This window comes from Triturus cristatus, chromosome 9, assembly GCF_964204655.1.
Source record: "Triturus cristatus chromosome 9, aTriCri1.1, whole genome shotgun sequence".
Taxonomy (NCBI): Eukaryota; Metazoa; Chordata; class Amphibia; order Caudata; family Salamandridae; genus Triturus; species Triturus cristatus.
The window spans coordinates 168660677-168681230 of NC_140592.1; the positions used below are offsets into that span (position 1 = coordinate 168660677).

The 20554-nt window shown below is 41.0% G+C and overlaps 1 protein-coding gene across 1 annotated transcript in view; it reads right to left on the reverse strand.

Annotated features, from left to right (window-relative positions):
* The window catches only part of DNAH12 (dynein axonemal heavy chain 12), a 1449067-nt gene that overhangs the window by 904505 nt on the left and 524008 nt on the right, over positions 1–20554 (reverse strand). Inside the window, exons 33-35 of the mRNA XM_085624669.1 lie at positions 11361–11444; positions 11067–11255; positions 10608–10727 (exon numbers count right to left, since the gene is read on the reverse strand). Coding sequence (XP_085480795.1) covers positions 10608–10727; positions 11067–11255; positions 11361–11444 — 393 coding nt within the window. The remainder of the gene's footprint in view (positions 1–10607; positions 10728–11066; positions 11256–11360; positions 11445–20554) is intronic.

Here is a 20554-nt window from a genome sequence, read left to right on the forward strand (position 1 = left end):
TCCAATTTCTCTAAAAGAGCTCTCATGATAAGTCGGCAATTGGGCCCCAGAGGAATGCAAAAGAATATCATACTGAGCATGAATTAGTACTTGCAGGCCATTACAGTGTAAGGTTGCTAAAAACTGCTTTGCAGTCACCTGATGACCAAAGGTATGGTTTTCCAAATGATATGCCTTTTCCACATGTGTATCTCTAAGCCTCCTAGGAACTGATTTCTAGTTGTCGGAGTCATGGAGGACTTTACCATGCTGATGGGAAGACCTAGGCAGTTGAAAAGGTTGAGGGAAATGGAAGTGAAGACCACAGGAGGGTTTTTGTTGTTGGCCTTGATGAGCTAATCGTCCAGGTATGGGTACACATGATGGTCCTATCTCTTGAGGTGAGTTGCCACTGGAATTAGACACTTTGTAAAAATATGGAGTGTACACTTTAATCCGAAGCACAGGACATGTAATTAATAGTGACAATGGCTACTTCAAATTGTAAGTACTTTGTGTGTTTGGGATATATCAGGGAGTAAAAATATGCTTCTTCAATAACCAGCAATGTCATGTACTCTTCCTCCTGAAGCAGCTGAAATATCTCTTGAAGGGATATTATAAAAATCTGTTGCTTTCGCAGGAATTTGTTCAGTTGTCTCCATTCCTCTGACTTCTTCCTGATAAGAAAGTACCTCAAATTGCATTGAAACTTGGGAATGGGCTCAAGGGTCCTTTTCTGCAGCATGCAAATCATTTCTGCCTTCATAAGAGAAATGCATTGATGAGCATCTTGCATCAGCAGAGTTACAGGTGATTTTTGTATTCATTCCAAGGTATATCCTTCACTAGTTTTGCCTTATTCCTCTATTTTTTGTGATCTGGTTTTTGTTGGCCTTCGTACTTAGTGTAATTCACCACTGACAACCAGTGCTAAAGTGTTTGTGCTGACCACCTAAAACAAGCCAAAGGAGGCTTACACCCAATTGGCACATTTAATTTACTTATAAATACTACTGGTATAGTGGTGCTAACTGTACCCAGTGTCATTAAATTAAATGCTACAAGTGGGCCTGCAGCACTAATTGTGCCACCCACTTCAGTAGCCTGTCAAACATGTCTCGGCCTGCCACTGAAGCCTGTGTGTGAGGTTTAAACTGCCATTTTGACCTGCGAAATAAACCTTTCATCAGGCCTAAACCTTTCATTTTAATACAGGTAGGACCTCTATCGCCCAGAGGACAGAGTACTTTTAAATATTTGGACATGTACTTTTATGTTTGACATATCCTGGTAGTGAACAACTCTTACATGTGTTTCTCTCTACTGCAAGGCCTACCTCTCTCATAGGATAAGATTGAGTGATAAGTGATAACTTTCAATTGGGAGCAGGTAGAAATGTTGAGTTTGGTATCTAAAGAATTGTAAATTAAAACCTTCTTTAATGGTAAAGTTGGAATTTAAGTCACAGTTCTGAAAATGCCACTTTTAGAAAGTTGACAGTTTTTGTCGCAACCATTTGGGTCCTGCAGTCTGTAACCTGGGTCACATGACTAGGTATACCTGGCAGTTGTCTTTGAGTATTAATCTCAGACAGTGTGTCAGAGGGGGAACAAGTGTTGGCAAAAGGGCCAGCTCTAACTTGATAGGGGGAGGAGCTGTGACCTACCATACCTGAACATCACAAAGGCCCTACACCACCACACTTACAAAGGCCTTCACACTAGTCTTTTGTGAACCCACACAAGCTGGGGCCAATGCATGGAGGCAGGACATTGCAAACACCTCTAGGGGTAGAAACCTCCAGACCCTTTTCTACTTCAAGGCTGGCACCAACTATACATATTGGACCCTCAGAACCAACTCTTCAGTACACCTCTGGATTTGTGGAAGACTCAGAAGGACAACTGAAAGAGGGACTGCTACTCTGCTGCCCTGCTGCCTCAGTGATAAGGACTGAACCTGCATCTTAATCCCAGGACCACCAGAGTAAGTCCAAGGGATAATTGGCCGGCATCCTGATCAGAGCCACAGGGACAGAAAAGGCTCCAACCACTTTGACACTGTCTGCTATGTGTCTTGCACCTCAAGTAGTGTCACCCCTGTCCTGGACCCTTGGAAGTGGATCTGAAGGTAGTCTTCCAGTCCAGCTGTTGTTTCTTGGACAGAACCAATGCAGTGCAATGCATCTCTTCGCAGCTCCACAACTGAACTGCTGCTGCATGATGCATCTCCGACACTGGACCTCACATTGCAGCCCACATCTCCTCAGAACCGCTGCTGTGCGACGCACCCCCGACAATGGACTTTGCATCGCAAGCCCCCGTGGATGGTATTCTCGATGATGAAGGACCCCGCCTCACAAGCCTCGCCGATGGCTTCATCGGAACCGTCACTGCGCAACACATCCTTGATGCAGGACCTTGCATCACCGGTCGCAGGTCATTGGAACAGCCGCTGCATGATATATCCTCAATGCGGGATCCTGCAACGTTCTGCCACCAGGGTTTAAGGTACTTTGATCAGCAGACCTAACTTGGCCCGAACGCTAGTCCCAGTCCGGCATGACCAGATAAACACAGTTGGCATTTTGGGCTTTTAGGCACTATTGTTCGCTTAAGTCTTGCAAATTGCATTTCTCCAGTTCTACTGATTGGATTTTTGTTGTTTCCGTCTCAAATAAATTATTAGATTTTACCCTAGTTTTCTAAATTTGCGTGGGTTTTTTTTGGGTTGTTTTTTTACTTCGGCCCACATGTATCAAAAAAGCATTTTGTGATTACCAAATAGCGCTTTTTACCAAATCGCTATTTGGTAATCGCAAAATGCTATGAATGTAAGGAATTGCCAAAGATTTAGGAATTCCTTAATATTACCAAATAGCGATTCAGTAAATAGGTAATCGCTATTAGGTAATACTACTCCATTCATTCCTATGTGCCTAAGGACCCATAGGTGCGAATGATTGTGCAATGGCTAATTTGCGAATACCTAATTAGTAATCGCAACTTATGTAATGCAAAGCCATGTAAAGTGCACACATGCCCTAGCGGTATGTGTGAGCTACATGGCACTTTGAAAAATGCATTTTTTTGCATTTTTACAAAATTTGCACATGGTTATCATCGACTTGGAGTCTATGGCAATAGCATTTTCCTAAAGGTACAGTCTGCATTTAGAAAATGCCTGGTACATGTGTCAAAGGAGTTGCAAATTGTGAATCCCTATTTGTACTCGCAATTTTAGGTAATTACTAATTTCGTGCTTACCTAAAATTGCGACTACAAAGCCTTTCATACATTTTGAATGGCTGTCTGCCATACGCAAAGGGACGAAATTACTGATTCGCACCATTAGCAAATGCAAAATTGTTTGGTACATATGGCCCAAAGTTACTGTTTGAAGTGCAGCACAAACACTTTACACATTACCTCTAAGTAACTGCTTTGTTCCAAGCTACCAGAGGGTCAAGCCAAGGTTAATTTAGGGTTTACTTGTGACTCCACCCTGATAGGAATTGTGGTTGCTGCTTGAGTAAGGTTTCAACCCCCCTCCATCAGTAACCCAAGTTCCTACAATGCCCATAGTGTGCTATATTCAGAACCTACTTATCCATAGTGATTGCATACTACTTTTAACAAAAGTTTACAATTTGAACAGCTCTGGTAATTATAATGCTGAGCAGATCAGTCCCTTGAGAATTTAGAGGTGCTACTCCATTTAGTTCACAGCTTTTGTAGCAATTGTTCTTCAATCAAAGCAGGAATCGGAGAAACCTGTAGTCGGTGTCAGTCTGGGGCCACTGTCCTTGACTTCTCATTACCTCTCTTCTTGACAGTAGATATACCACATTATTGTGCCTTTGAGGTTCCTCTGACCTAATGCATTGGAGAATGGCATCCTATAGTAGAAGTACTGCTATTGTTGTTGGTGATAAGGCTGCTGTGGCTGGAAGGCACCTCTAAGAGGTTGCTTTCCTCAGGTTGTTGAGCTGTGAAAGGATAGCTGTATGCAAGCTTGAAGGAAATCAAACAATCTTGCTGTGTCTGTCTCTCCTTTCAAGCTCTTAAAGGCGTCATTGGCATGGCAACAAAATAATAATTTGCCATCAGATGGCATGTCCATAATGCGATTTTGCGTATGGGGTGAAAAGCGGTACACATTAGCCTTACAAGTCGTGTTAGTACTGCTGTTCCCACTATTTGATAGAATCCAACATTACAAACATCCATCACTCCATCAATTATGGCTGTGGACGCACTCTGCATCCCTTAGTATCGCTTTTCCGTAATGAGCTCCAAATTAGAGCCTATATGAGTCCACATTTGGCAATTATAGTGGCCTAAGATCACTATTGCATTAGCCACTGCTACGGATTTTACTGTGTCCTGTGATGAGACCCATTTGCCTTGGGAGTTCAAGCAGCCTCCTTACCTCCATGGTGGTGCATTACATGGAGATGAGGCATTCAATCAATGGTGCTATGCTGCTTGTTGTCCAACTGAGTCTGCTTTGGCGTGACCTATCAGGCATGCCGGTGTAGTCAAAAGCTCTATACTTCATTTCCAGGCTGGGAACAGTCACTGTGAAGGTAGTTGGAGTTCGCTTCAGGTTTTTGGTCATTCCATCTGTGGACCACTAAGGGTGTGGCTTTTGAAGCCTTTGGTATGCCTTTAAAATCATATAGAAAATAGTTTTTTGCACTTGAATCAATAGTAAAAAATCTTTTAGACGCTTTCTCTCTATGAGACAGCGAAAGATGGAAATGCCATCTGGTGGGGAATCCACTGTTGGTGGATCTCTTCACTAACAGAGTTTGCTACATAATTGTTCCATCTGCTGGCATCCTCAAGGACCTCTTCTTACTCAATATCCTCTTCTTCCATACTTTCTGCTTTTACTGTTCTTGGTGGTGGTAATGGAGGTAGAGGGTGAGGTGTTGGTGGAATCAGTTATCGTGGCAGTAGCTGTGGCTGTTGCAGTTGTGGAGGTTGCTGCGAATGAGATGGTGGCAGTGGATGGGGAGCCTTCAGTTGTTAGAGAACATTTTAAATAATAATTCATCATCAATGACTAGAGATCCTTAATCAGACCTAAATCTACATGCATCAACTAAGGTTCATATCAAGGCTCCATGTAATAAGGATCATGTGGGTCTAATCACAAAGGTTAATTTACACATGAGAAAATCTACATGTATACATTTACTTTTACACTTTGGAATAAATGTACTACCACTGGCTATTCACCATTTCTGGGTGTAAATGTACTCCAAAGTAGAGACATACATGTCTCTGCCCCCTGAAACTAGGGGTAGGGGCCACATTTATAAGTGTAAAGTTACTACTTGTAAGTTTTCTGAACTAGGCAGAGATCTCCGCCACACTGGTGGAGATATCCACCACTGCAGTAGAGATTCCATGGTAAAGAATAGGGAAAATTATTAAAGCATATTAATTTTTAAAAATATATATTTTATTGTAAAATATACATGTAAAATAAATTAATATAAGTATTTCTTAAACAAAATAAACAATACTCTAGCTAGAAATATTATTTTAATTACTAAATTAAATTAAAAGCTGTGTTAATTAAATTACATTTTAAATGTTTAAAATGTATTTTATTAATAAGACAACTATCAATTTTAAGCTAATGAATACATTTAATTATTAATTTTGCATAACTTTAAGATTAGAACATATATAATACACATTGCCAGTTGGCAATGTGAGGTTAACGTAGCTCAGATTTCCCATAAGAAAAGCAATTTTTGATTTCTTTATAATTTTAGTGCCTTCTGATGAATCAACAGAAAGCTTTACAGAGTAAAAGTTCATCCACTTTGGATACTTCATGGACAGTTTTGTGCTGATCTGTCAAGTAGGTGGGGGCAAGAAGAAGGGTGGGTCTCTACAGTGCTATTTTCCATTTTAATTCTTATGGGAAAATTTGCTCTCTGATACAGAAAAAATGACTTCATGAAATCGCACCAAATTTGGCAGAAATAACATGTCTCAGAAAGCTTGTTTTTTTGTGATTTGGTTTAAATCTGTCACACCATTTTCAAGAAATGAGTGTTTAAAGAGGGGCTCAGATTAGGCACTCAGGAAACACTATGCAAAAAATGTGCCCAAAGCCTTTAGATAAAAAGCTCAAATGTATTTCTACATCACCATTAGTACATTGGTGTTTCTATAGAGCACGTTGCTGTGCATACAATAGGACTAAATCCTGGTTTCAGGGAGAACTCCACAGCATTCGACTCAGAGGACACAATCTAAATACCCATCCACAGCTGGATCCTCACAGGATGATAACTTAACTATGTGCCTTCGATGACTGGAGGAGCACAACCGGCTAGGCCCCAAAGATAATGGAAGTTTGACAGTTGTTCTAATTACCAACTGGCCAAAAAGAGGCACACGAAGTTACATTCACCTAGTGCAAACAAGTGCTCCATAAGGGTAAACCTAGCCAATACTCCCTGGGAATGAGCCGGATGTGGGAGCATCTGTGGGCTATATATCCCAACCATATAGTTTGTGCAGAGTGCAAGAGAACACAGCAGAGAGCAGAAGTGAAGAAACTGCACCTAGGAAGTTCAGCACTGAGAGCAAGAGAACAACATCATGAAGCATTTTCCTACATACTACAAGAACTGTTTGAAATTCGTGACTTCTGAGGAGACCGGTAAAATCATTATTTCTAGAGCCACGGAAGACCATATGAAGAAAAGAGTTGTGCAAACAAACCTACGAAATAAAAAAATTATATTATATATACACTGTTCAATTTAAAAAAGAAACAATTAAACGTTTTCACACCAAAAAATGGTTATAAAATATATTAAAACCATTAGACAAACAAAACTATCAAATTGTCCAGTGCAAAGCTCTGCATTCAATCTCTTCTGCATAAAACTAGAGTTTGTGTGCTGATGGGGTGAGGCCAGGCCTTGTACCCAACCAACACTTCCTATGGCTATATACCATGCAGAGAAGGGTTGTCCATCTGAAGAAAGTGCTACACATGCTGCTTGCAGAAAATAATGTAAAATAAATCCAGATATTCACTGAAAAAGCAAAGCCTAAAGTGATATTATAGTGTGTTGGTTGCAGAGCCATGCTTCAAAGTAGGTTGTGGATTAAAAATAAAGGCAGTTTATAAAAATCTGTGCCAAAAGTAGAAGCTTCTGTTCACTTATAATTATCCACCTGTGGATGTTTGAGCACATATATAGAGTAGTATCAGCAGATTGCATGTAAATTGTGTATTTATAAGGTGTGGACTTTTTTGCAGAACTTTCCTGATGATTTTGAAGCTTTGCACACTGTTGTAGGGTTAATTTATTTAGAGATGGTGTCATTTATATTGTGCTTTAACAATGGCTCCAACGTTGTATGCGTTCCTGCGCTTCTTAGTATTTTGTGTATTTTACCAAACTACAGAGGGTTGTCCATATGGCTTGGCTAAAGGTGCCTTATCAGTGGGTAACACTAAAGTTTAAAAAAGATGGACTAAAGTACACAAAACTATAGACTGGGATAAGCAACTGTGGACTGGCAGCCCAGAGTAATTACTAGAAGTTGAGATTAATTCAAGTATTCCATCCATCACCTTTTTGTATACTTTAGTATGTTGCCCTGAGTGGAATAGGTATGCCGAGACATGGATCTTGTACACACTGTGTCATTGGAACCAAGCTATAACTGAATGATGAGCCCGAACTAGAGCAAAAACAGTCCTGGGTTGCTTGTGTTCTGGTTCATGGAGGACCTTGTCTGGCAGTTTGGGACAAACTGTTCCCATTGGAGCAGGGTCAAGACAGCTTTGAATATGGCTGGGTCCAAACTGATGTGACATGGGGGCTATGCCCATTATGACCTGATTGGTGATGGAAAATTGGGAACAGATGTAGCTTGTTGAATTAACTCCTATCCACAACGTCTATAGAACACGGACATAATCAATGAATGATGTAATCAGAAATTTCATAAGTGATCTCATCAATTATGTCATTTGAAATGTCATCAGTGATGCCATCAATAAGGTCATTTAACATATGTGAGGTCATAAGCAGTGCATGTCAGGGGTGCAAATTATAGCCGTTGATTAAACTAGAACTGGAAAATTTGAGTTGTTTTGAGGGTTTTACATTTTAGTTCTTGTCTCATTCCATCACTTAACTGTAACATCACTTTACATTTTTTCTTCAGTGAATACATACAAACACATAATTGAAAAGTCAAAATAATTGATTTTTTAGCAGAATTTCTTCTGGTTTGTGATATTAAGCCTCTGCCTCAATTATTTTCTATGAGAGTGTGTTGCTTTATCTGGCCTTGTGTGGTGTTAGGCCTACTCCAAGGGTGGGCTGTAGCACATTTACTACTGTTTTGTCACCTTTAGGGCAGTAGTAAATTTAGAAGTGCAGTTTGTGACTAGCATAGGACTTACTCTATTATGGGTGAGTTTGTATTAGCATGCCCCTTCTTACCCCACCATAAATCCCTCATTATTACTCCCTAAACCCCTCTCATTTAGTAGATATTCTTCATTTTTCCACCAATCTCCCTAGTCACTCCCACGTTTACTTCTATGTAGTAAACTTCCATGTGCAGAGATCTGCCCATAAACAATATAGGAGAGGTGAAGATTTCCACCCATAGGTTTATGAATTGCATTTTGTAGTAAGTAAGTAGTACCATTGTAATACTACTTTACATACTATAAAATGCAGTTGTGAATTGGGCACATAATGTCTATCATCATGGGAATTCCCATAACGTCAGGAAGACTCCTCCGTCTCCTGCTTCAAAAGGGATTTGAAACTCCATCTCCTCAACAAATTCTTTACCTACAAAGCCAACTGAGCCAGGCTCTGATAACCCAGTTGACTCTCCATAATATCTTGACCATCAAGGATTGGTGGTCATTTGACTGTTTCACCTACCTAAGCTTTCACTTGACTCACCCCTCTAATGCATTCTGTCTTAAAATGTTTATTGTTATGCATGTCTCCTCATGTATCCTTATAGCATGTTTTTCACCAATCTATTTCATTCATGTTGTAAAGCGCTCTGATACCCAACGGGTCTAGCTAGCGCTATATAAAACTTATAAATAAATAAATATCGGACACGAAGAAGGGGTAGGTTTCCTTGCATGGAACTGATCCTCTTCACAACCAACAGAGACAGAAATGCAAGCAGTACTGTCAACAGGGTTTGATAAAAACAGAAAAGTTGAGGGAAGCACTGTCCTGTAGCAAACTGAACAGAGCTCAGTGGAGACTCCTTGAACTCAAGCTGTGTGGTTAAAATCTGAATGGTAATGACCTCTGGGTGGAGCCGCACTGGCTGAAATTCGTGTCTTTTCAAATGAGGTTAAATGGCTGCTACATATATACTGTGTTGTAGTTGTTTCCGCTCAGTATGTACCAGAGGCTTCCACTTCGATAATGGGAAGATTCAAGCATCTGAATCAAGGAAAGATCCAATGTTTGAGAAACATGGAGTTTCTAAAACGTGTGTTCAGGAATCCTCACATGTGGGGAGATATTCTACCTCTTGTGAATATTAGAGAGAATTCAATGGTGAATAACTTTTAGTTACCAATACTGTACTTTAAACAAAAGAACACAATGGATTTCATAAGGCTCTGAGTAAGTAGTAAACTATAAATAACAAACATTGGCTGCACATTATTGTACTTGTGATTTTTACATCACTAGTTTCAAACACAATTTACAAGCTTTAAAGGTGTTCATGTTGGTCTTACTTTAGAATCGCACAAGAGGCTGATTTAGAGATGGGGTATTAAGAAAAGCCTCAGATTTCTGAAGGCTATGCTAAATCCAAGGAGAGTCCAACAGTCAAAGTTCCTTAACCTATGGAACTATATGGTGGAGGAAATTCAGATGGTGGTTTCTCTGCAAACGTAGCATTTCAGCAGAAAAGCAGAGGATTTTCCATTCACTTCAATCGGCTGACCTGAGCTAGTTATCTTGATGCCAAACAGAACAGTGTTTATGCCCATTCCGTGGTAAAACCGATTGGTGGTAATCTAATGTCTGGTTTCTTTAGGTGGGGTCCAAACTGACTACATTGAGTGTGTGCAAATTCTCAAAATTATTGTGCATTTTCAATTAAATATTTTAAAAAAAAGTCATGCATCATTAAATAAACTGTATCATCAGTACAGCTGTTCATATCAAACAATGCAAATAATATAAATAGAGAATATAATACCTATCATTATCATCACACTGAAAAAAACATTGGTAAATGCACATACAAGTTTGAATTATCATGAGAAGCAAGACCTAAATTAACCATTCCTATGAAATTCTTGAATTACCATAAGAAGCAAAACCTAAACTAACCATTCTTATGAAACTCAGGTTTGAAGATATGATGTAGATAATTTTTCGAAAGATTATCAGCAAAGTATGTTGATGTTATTTTACCCATGGCAATAGCAATCTGAGCAGTCTAAACCATCGTAAGTTCTATATCTTTGCGATATAATTAATATGCAGATTCATCTAGATGGAAAGTTTTTTGTTCTCCACAGATCCACACACTGTGCATATCTAATCAACTCTGTTTAAATTAGAGACTGACCATTATCCATGTCCTGACATTTTTATTCAGTGGATCTTCTTGTACAACTTCAAACAGTAGCATTTCAAAGAGCCGAGTAAGTGAAACAATTGTGTTGCTGTTGCTTGTAGGCACCAATTCCTAATAAATAAAAAAAATACACCATTTAAGAATGAGAAAATGGAAATAGAACAGCATAAGATATTTAGGGTGAGTTTAAGCGTAATCCTGCCCGGTTCTCAATAGCCTGCAGACAATTTGCGCTGCACAGACTTATTTTCACAAAGTCTCGGTATTCAACAGTTTGGAGAACATTGGGTTTATAAATCTCAAGGCCTATTTATATTGTATCCCGTTATTGTTTTTGCAGCATTTAAACACATAATAAAATAAATGTGATATGAACCCATACAGAAGAATCTCTGCTGGAAAGCAGGGTTAGTCTTTCAAAAAAAAACCATGAAGAATATGTTTTATAACCTTGCAAACTTTTCGAAGAAACCGTAAAGCAGGTCGAATCAGCCAATCAAAAAGATCTGACAGTAGAGCTAGATGGTCTTTTTGCTTTAAGGCATCTGGCAGTGTGTTCAACCAGGATGTTACAAGCGGCATCCAACCTAGCTGTAAGGGCTCCATGTAAATCATACCACATCGGCTCACTGTAGCAGGCTGAAAAAGATGAAAAATGTCATTGAGTTAACTCTTAATCCATAAAGCAAAGAGGCGGAGCGGGTGTAGGTTAATCTGAAGCCCCATGCCAAACCTGTACCTTACCGATGCCTGAGAAAGATCCATCGCTTCAAAAATCAGGCTCATCTGAGAGGACATCTGTATAATTTCTCCACTCATCAGACAAAGCTGAAAAAACAAAGAACAATGCTTTGAGTGCTGTGTTAGAGTAGCTAAATGACATCCACTGCATACCAAAGTACATAATCACGAGCTGTGTTTGCAGACTGGATAAATGCTTACTCTGTTGGTGTACATGAAGTATCATGCTTGCTGACACATACAATCCTCCCCCTTCCAAGAAGGATTTGCCTCCTTATGTATTACAAACTCTTTCAGAAAGCCATTACAATATTAGACCGTAAAGACTTTATGGAAGTTGTTAACGTCTTCCTTCGGGGCCTACACTTATAAACTCATGTCCCTAAAACTATGCCCATAGGTTCAGTGATGGTGAGTCTCGGTGAATGGGAATCCTCAATGTCGTCTATTTAGAAATCAATTGCTGAGTACCATCAAAAGGAGGACATTCGTGGGCATGGTGTAAGGCCATGACTTGCACAAGAGTGGAGGTTACAAATGAGATGAGGGGATTAAGCCTAAGTGATTTCCCACCCAACGAAGCTTGCAGCTTTGAACCTCTGATATACTTAAGGTCGGTCAGACATACATTGGCTACAGCTAATGCATTTTTAAATCTACAATGGGCATTTTATTTGAGGGTCAGTCCGAAAGTTCAAGTATCATGTCACTTCCCCCACTAGCATCATCACCTTTCAGCATTAAACCGGGGTTTACAACAAGGATCAATTATGCCCCTCTCTTCAGTCTACTTCACTCTAGTACCAAATCTGAAGAAATCCTTCAAACTGACATACAACAATTACACTGACTCCAATCATGCTAAAACTAGAAATCACATTAGATTTGGCTAAATCGGGGTTAGATTAATGTCTTTGAACTGACAACCATTGGATGCTTACTAAGCACCTTAATATAACCCATCAAAAATGGAGATCTTGACATGAAGAGAGAGGAAGTGCTATCATACTTCCTCAATCCGGCTACAAGTACTTGGAGGACCATCACCATCAACAGAAGTTAAAAACCTAGTAGCGAGCATGGACTCAGCACATCCCTGGTATCCCAAGAAAACAAAGCCAAAATCAGTGTCTTCTCATTATGCAGACACTCAGATAGATGACTTTTCTTACACCTAGAATTTCAGCAGAAGTTCCAAGTGACCACCTCCCTTGTTACACCACATCTTGACTATGCAAACGGGCTTTACCAGGGCATCTCATTCTCAATACAGCAACAAATACAGACACTCAATAACAAAAAGATAAGACATTTACTGCAAGCTCATATTCATGACCACATCTTACCAACTCTAAAAACACGTTGTTGCTATTTAGCAATAGGCACTCTACTTTCAAAGCTTTACAGCTGACCATTCCTCTTTTCAAATCAGGGGGACATATGTTTCTGCACCAGTGGCTAAACTGTGGAACGCTCTTCCAGTGATCGTAAGAATCAAAGAAGCCCTCATTCAATTTAGGAAGTCTGTAAAAACTTGTCTCTTCTCAAGCTGATGCAATGATGAAAAACCCTAATCATCATATAAACAGTGAAGAAAGTATCAGGCCTATGTTGCTCTGAGTGGGTGGACAAAGCAGACTGCAGCTTTTGTAGCGCCTGAAGCTCTCCCTAACCATTAGATGTAGTCCAGTCCCTGACAACACTGAAAAAGGGCAAGTTTCTCTCATTGAGATTCAGAGTATCATACATTCTACTCCAGCACAAGGCCAGAACTTGCCCACCCATTAGAAGAAACACTTCAAGTGGAATCACATGCTCTATTCAAGTCGCTAAGCTCCAGACCTATCTTTTGTTAAAAGCAACCATCAAAAACACCACTGGAATGAAAAAGACAGTTAGGACCCCATATGTCATGAACATGTAAAATGTAATCGGCTGTAATATTATCACTGTTTCATTTATGAGGTTTAAACCTTGCCCTATTTAAAACATATTAAGGATGTGTTACAGTGATATCTAACCTGATTTCAGTCACCTGCATTGAAGTTGTATCTAATATATGAATTTGTATAAACCTGCTTGCAGCCCACCTGTAAACGACTTCACTGCCACAAAGGGTTATTAGATGTATACTATGACAACTTCACTTAATATAGGTAAGCTTCTCCTTAATTAAAATGTGTTCTTATCTTAGCTTTATCTGGTATGAACTGTGCAGCTCAAATGAAGTGTAACCTGCTACCCAGCTAGGACTACCAGGTTCTTCAGATTTGCCACAAACCATGCTTCCACAAGCTGTGCTACTGACTCCAAATTAACCTTGGGGTGCTTATCTCTTACTCCTAAACCAATACTCCTTGCACATACTAAGAATCATCACATAATGCTGTTACTATGGGGCAATCTGTCTCATGCAATAACAACAATTGATGGACAGAATGCAGAACAATGTTGTACATTCACCCCAGTACAGAGATCTGGGCCTTAATCTATTGTTTTTTTGCTCACCATGCCATTCCAGTTTGGACCCAGTCATATGCAAATCAGTCTTGACCTTGAGCCCAATGGGAACAGTCCAACCCGAACTGCCAGGCCAGGTCCACCCTGGATTGGAAACACGCATCCTAGGACCGGTTTCGGGTCTTAAGCCCTCATCAGCCAGGATAGCTTGACTCAAGCGGCATGGAGAGCACGGGACCCACGTCTGTGCATACCCGTCCCACTCAGGGTGACAAATGCAAAAACAACAATTGATGGACAGAATGCAGAACAATATCGTACATTCACCCCAGTACAGAGATCTGGGCCTTACTCCATTGTTTTTTTACTCAGTAGGCCATTCCACTTTGGACCCAGCCATATGCAAATCAGTCTTGACCCTGCGCCCAATGGGAACAGTCCAGCCCGAACTGCCAGGCCAGGTCCTCCCTGGACTGGAAACAAGCATCCTAGGACCAGTTTCGGGCTTTCGGCCTTCATCAGCTAGGATAGCTTGACTCCAGTGGCATGGAGAACTCGGGACCCACGTCTGGGCATACCCGTCCCACTCGGGGTGACAAATGCAAAAACAACAATTGATGGACAGAATGCAGAACAATGTCGTACATTCACCCCAGTACAGAGACCAGGGCCTTAATCCATCGTGTTTTTGCTCACCATGCCATTCCAGTTTGGACCCAGCCATATGCAAATCAGTCTTGACTCTGCGCCCAATGTCTTATACCTGGGTGGGCCTCCCAGACCAATCTAAAAGGAAATGCATACTGGATCTACCCTCACTTATAGGAACACCACCCCTCCACCCCTGGCACATAGCAGTATTTACTATTCAATAATTTCTAGAATGGGTATTACACTTATTTAAATAGGTTGGTCTGTCTAGATCATATACTACGGCTGATGGTATAACGCTCATTCATATGATCAACTTTTCCATTGCTTTTGGATCAACCCACAGAGACAGAATGCAGCTGGTAGCATAATGCCGAGTCATTTGGGTGCCTCTACTGCTGCTTCTGGGCAGACTCTCAAGAGAATATACTACAGCTAGTGCCACACTCCCACTTACAAGGATTGCTCCTCTGCCACTTCTAGACTATACTCCCAAAGCACATGCTGTGACTGACTGTCTAGTGTCTATTCAAATGTGTAACTCTTCTGTCACTCCTATGGAAACACTGCGTCTTAAGTCAATGGAAGCAGGCACCAACAATGGATGGTTCACACTCAGTGTCATTTCAGCAGTATTACACAGACTACTCTAGGGTGGTAGGTACTGGATACTTGTATGATGCATCTATTCTCACAGGCTTCGTAAAACACTTGCTTATGCGCACCTTCATGCTTGTAGCAATATGAGGTAGGCTTTCTCTTCCATATATGAATGCTATCAGAACTCTTCCTACATAGGCTTCAATGCAGGAGCAACTCTTTACGATAGAGTAGAGCTGACCTGGTGGACTGTATTAAGTGTCGCAGAGAGGGTGCCTATGGGGAGGCGGTGGTGGCATTGGCTCACAGTTTGCTAACATCTGGGAGCCAATCTTTAGACAGTCGCTCTCATTTTACAACAGAAAGAATAACGAAGGGGAGAAAAACTTAAGGGAAGTGTTCCTCTTCCCAGAAATGAAAATCTCTAATGATTGAATCAGCTATAAAGGAACATCTACCTATAGTGACCAATATGAAGTCACTATGTCTAGAATGTTCCCTCCTTGTTGTCTAATCACAAGTTTTAAAACATTAGGAGATATCAAGAGGGTGCAAAATATGGCTGTGCAAGTGAGATAACCCATATAAATGAAGCTAAGATGAAAAAGAAGCCAAAAGAAAATATATATTCCCACCGTGATATTTCTTGGAAGAGTCCTGGCCGACCAAACATTCTGCTTCTCTTCCTGTTAAAGACTACGTTGCCACGTACCCAATATTTAATAATTAAGCAAAAACTACTAAAGTTATGGTCTCGCCTCTATTAGTGGAACTTGATAAGCCGCAGAGTTCAACAGAAGAGAAAGTTCCCAGGAAAAAAGGAAGTGAAGTAAGACCAGAAAAAAATACAACAAAAAAAAAGAATAATTCAATATATGACAATGTGTAAGTTATAAAGGTTCTGTAGGTAAAAGGTATGCCCAACGATGTGCCAAAAGTTACTATCATCATTTCTAAAACATTCTCTTTGCAACAGGATTGTAAACGGACAAACATCTGCTAACATTCCAGCCTCATATTGCAGCCAGATTTGATGATAACACTTGGGGGCATGACAATATGCTACAAATATGTTGTAGGACTAAGCGCCTCTCTAGTTGATGTTTGGCTATTGCTTGAATGATTTGTGATTTGTAGATGCATACCCTTTCAGATAGTTCATTATATTACAGTTTGCAGCTTTTGTAGAATGATATTGGTTTATTTTTTCACATGGCTAAAGACGACAACCTGCTGTGCCACAGAAACATCACAATAAAGAAAGCCCAGGTTCTTTACTTCTCATGAATCTTACATAGAAAGAGATGCATGCTCATTCCGTTCAAGTGGAAAGCCTGCATATGTTTTGAACAGTGGTCACTTATAAGGGCACTTGAGAAACAACTCGACAAGTGTAGGAAATGGGGTTACTGGCTGAGCGGGGGGAGCCTACCCAAGCATCAACCACAATTTCTGTCAGGAAGAAGTCACAAGCAAACCCCAAATTAACCTGTTCTTAACCCTCTTGTAGTTTGGTAACCAAGCAGTCAGGCTTAACGTTGAAACAATGTGTAAAGTATTTATGCAGCACTTCAAACAGTAATAAAGTGAAAACATAGCATAAGAAAAATCCCACAGTAATTTAGAAAAGTAGAGTAAACTGTAATAAATTATTTGAGACCAAAACAACAAAAATCTAATCAGTGGAACCAGAGATATGCAGTTTTAAAGATTTAGGTAAAAGCAAAAAGGACTAACTGTGGTTGTTTGACCGCACTGGACTGGGACAAAGTCACAAGTTCAGGATGACTGCGATGGAGCATGGGCACCTGATAAAGGGACCAAGTTTGTTCTGCTGAATAAAGCACCTTAAATACTTGTTAAAGAGCATTTCAAGGTCCTGCATTGAGAATTTGTGGCGCATAAGTGGTTTTGAGTAGAAGCTGGGCTGCAATGCGAGGTCCTGGGACAAGGATCCGTCATCCAGAGGTGGTTCCAAGGAGCTGTAGGGCTACGATGCGAGATCCTGCATTGAGGATATGTTGCGTAATTGCGGCTCCAAGGAACTGCAAGGTCCTGCGTCCAGGATTCATCGTGCAGCAGTGGTTCCAATGCGAGGCTGTGAGGCAATGCGTTGCACTCTGTAAATTCTGTTTGAATCACAGTTGGGCTGGCAGGCAACCTTCAGGCACACTTCCAAGGATCCAGGCCAGGGGGTGGCACAATTTGGGGAGCAAGACTCACAGCAGACAGAGTCCACATTAAGGTGTTTGGAACCATTTCTGTCCCTGAGGCTCTGATCAGAAAGTGAGACAATTAGCCCTTGGAGTCACTCTGGGGGTCTGGGGTTCATGATGCAGGTCCAGTCCTTTTCATTCAAGTGACCAAGGATACAGGCTGCAAGCACCAAATGGTTTGGACTAGAAAATGACAACTCTCTAAAAGTATATCCGGAAGGACACGCTAGTGCGCACCCATCTGTCGCACTGCTAGATCAGGAATGTATCCTTATCATCAACAACTTCTCTTTTTCTTATAAACATAATCCTATTTTTCACAGTAAACCAATCTGTAATCCTAAAAACTTGAATCCAGAGTTTATCCATACTTCCAGCATCTCAGCGAAAACAGCGTGATTCCAGCATAATTAATTTGACCATTTTCACATATCTCCTGCATGCCCTCTGGGCCTTAACAGCAACACGCCTTAACAGCGACACGTTGGAAACAATCATAAAAGGCGAGTTGGCAGTGGGTTAGAGTGTTCATTAATCTGTTTTTATGCGCATAATTAATTTTGGTCAGTTAGAGGATACATTGTTGGAGGGATGGGAGACAGCATTTTGATTGCAGTAAGGTAGATTAGTGGGTAGTATTATTTGGGTTCGTTTTACATTCATAGTATTGATTTCAAATTAGAGAGTTTGTTTTGTACAAAGGGTTGAGACGTCTTTCTCTTTATCCATTTCAGTGATCCCTGACGAAGGGCCTCTGTGGCCTGAAATGCATTGGGTGAAAAGAAATAAACATCTTTTGAGCAAACTCGCCTTTTATGATTCTTTCCAACGTGTCGCTGTTAAGGCCCAGAGGGCATGCAGGAGATATGTGAAAATGGCAAAATGAATTATGCTGGAATCAGGCTGTTTTCGCTGAGATGCTGGAAGCATGGATAAACTCTGGATTAAAGTTTTTGGGATTACAGATTGGTTTACTTTGAAAAAAGGATTATATTTATAAGAAAAAGAGAAGTTGTTGATGATAAGGATACATTCCTGATCTAGCAGTGCAACAGATGGGTGCGCACTAGCGTGCCCTTCCAGATATTCTTCTATAGAACTGTGATTGTTGGGCAGATCGCAGTCTGGTCGCACGCATCCACAATGAGTAATTTTTTCTATCAAGTTCGATAAACTAATATAAATAAAGGGAAGGGATGCATTCTTTCTGTTTTTTCGCTTTGTAAAACTCTCTAAAAGTGTAATTTTCAGAATTGGGACTTAGAATTCAACTATACCATTAAAGAGGGTTTTGAATTACAAATCTTTATATACCAAACTTGATATTTCTACCTGCTGCCAATTGAAAGTTGTCACTTATTAAAGAGTTTTTCACTACTTAGACATGTAAAAGTTAAAATTACTTGTACAAGGTTTTAAATAAACTGTACCCTGCCCTGCGGAATGTGTAGGGACTACCCTAGGGGTGACTTGTAAGTATTAAAAAGGAAAGTTTAGGCCTGGCAAATGGGTTATTTTGGCAGATAGAACGACAGTTTAAAACTGCACCCACCGGGTACAATGGCATGCCTGAGTCATGTTTAAAAGACTATTTAAGTGTGTGGCACAATCGTTGCAGAATGCCCACTACTAGCATTTATTTTACAGGCTCTGGGTACATGTAGTACCACTTTAATGGGGACTTACAAGTAAATTAAATGTGCCAATTGGGTGTATGCTAATTTCACCATCTTTAAAGGAGAGGGCACCAGCACTTTAGCACTGGTTATTAATGGTAGTATGCAGAGTCCTAAAAACCTACAAAAACAAGTTCAGAAAACAGGAGGGTTAAGGCAAATAGTTTGGGGATGACCCTAGAGAAAAGTCAAAGTCCAACAACATGAAATACCTACCCCATATTCTTTAAGATTAATTTATGTGGTGCCACTTCTTACATGATCCAAATTAACATGATATATCACATTTTTATCCATTTATTAATGATTTCAAAAACTGTGAAACGGGACATTGAACTGCATCAGATTGCTATATCTGTGGCCGCAAAAAATAGATACACAAAGGAAAATTATGAGTTATGGTTAACAGGGTGAATATTGTCTGAAACAGAAAACCTCAGAAGCAAAATTGACCACTTAGACCATCATCATTAGTGCCTCTGAGGAATAGTGTTATTACCAATGCACCCTCTAAAATCTGATTATCTAGATTCCAGAAGTTATCATATGCGATAAATTGGAGGTCGATTTTTGGGGGATAACATGCAGAATTTGGTAACTATCTCACCACAATCTTCAAGTCACTGAAAATTCCATGCCATTTTAACCTGTTAAATTACAACAGGTTTTGATTTGCCAAAATGTAATGGAGGCTGCAGACATTAGCACACCTAGTAATAACCAGGTGCACATAACTCTGCACAACTCTGAATTCCAAAGGGGGCGTGGCCAGGCATCAGGGCTGACTAGGCGTGCTTTGGCTGTGCTGCCGCCAGCAAATTCAAAATACTGAGCATATCACTGCCCATCGTGGGTTATATCTACCCACACGGTACCAGACTGCTGCCAGCAGTGTCCAGTACCCCTGGACCTGTGATAGTCTGCCTGGAGTCCAGTGTGGGGGCAATCTCGGGAGAGGCACCTCGGAAGCCGGCCGAGAGGCATACAGTCTCCTGCAAGGGGATTGGAGCTCCGACATGGCCCCACAACGAGAGTGGCTGCCCGGACATCTCGGTTCCTAACCCACAAGCAAATGCAGGTAGATAGAACTCCCTGTCACCTTGCTGGACCCCGTGGATTGGGCTACAGCAGGGTCATAGTTGACGCATGCAGAGTCTGCGGCCTGTGCATATGGGGCCCTAGTGAACCTGGATTGGGCCCAGGTGGCTGCCTGCTGTCCTCCCATGTGAGTCAGGACACTCCTCAACAGTAAGTGGCGCACCTACAACCCTGTCGGGTGGACGGCACGAGGCCGAGCTGCACCCGCTCTGGGGTAGTGAGTGTTGGCTGGTCCCCAGAGTGAGAGCAATTCCCCCAAATCAGATACTTGAGCTGCAGAAGTCGACCACCGAGGGGAGCCCTGGATCTCAGGCCCTTTCCTCACAACTGTCACTGTCTGCTGGGGACAGCCGGTAGGCCTCCCCTGGTGCTGGGTGTGGCAACGTTACTTGAGCTCCCAGGTGCCCACCAGCTTTACTCTGCATAGAAGCTCACCTTGCCTAGCTGTGCCACATTGTGTGAACCCACTATCCAGTAACCAGGCCACAGCCCCCCA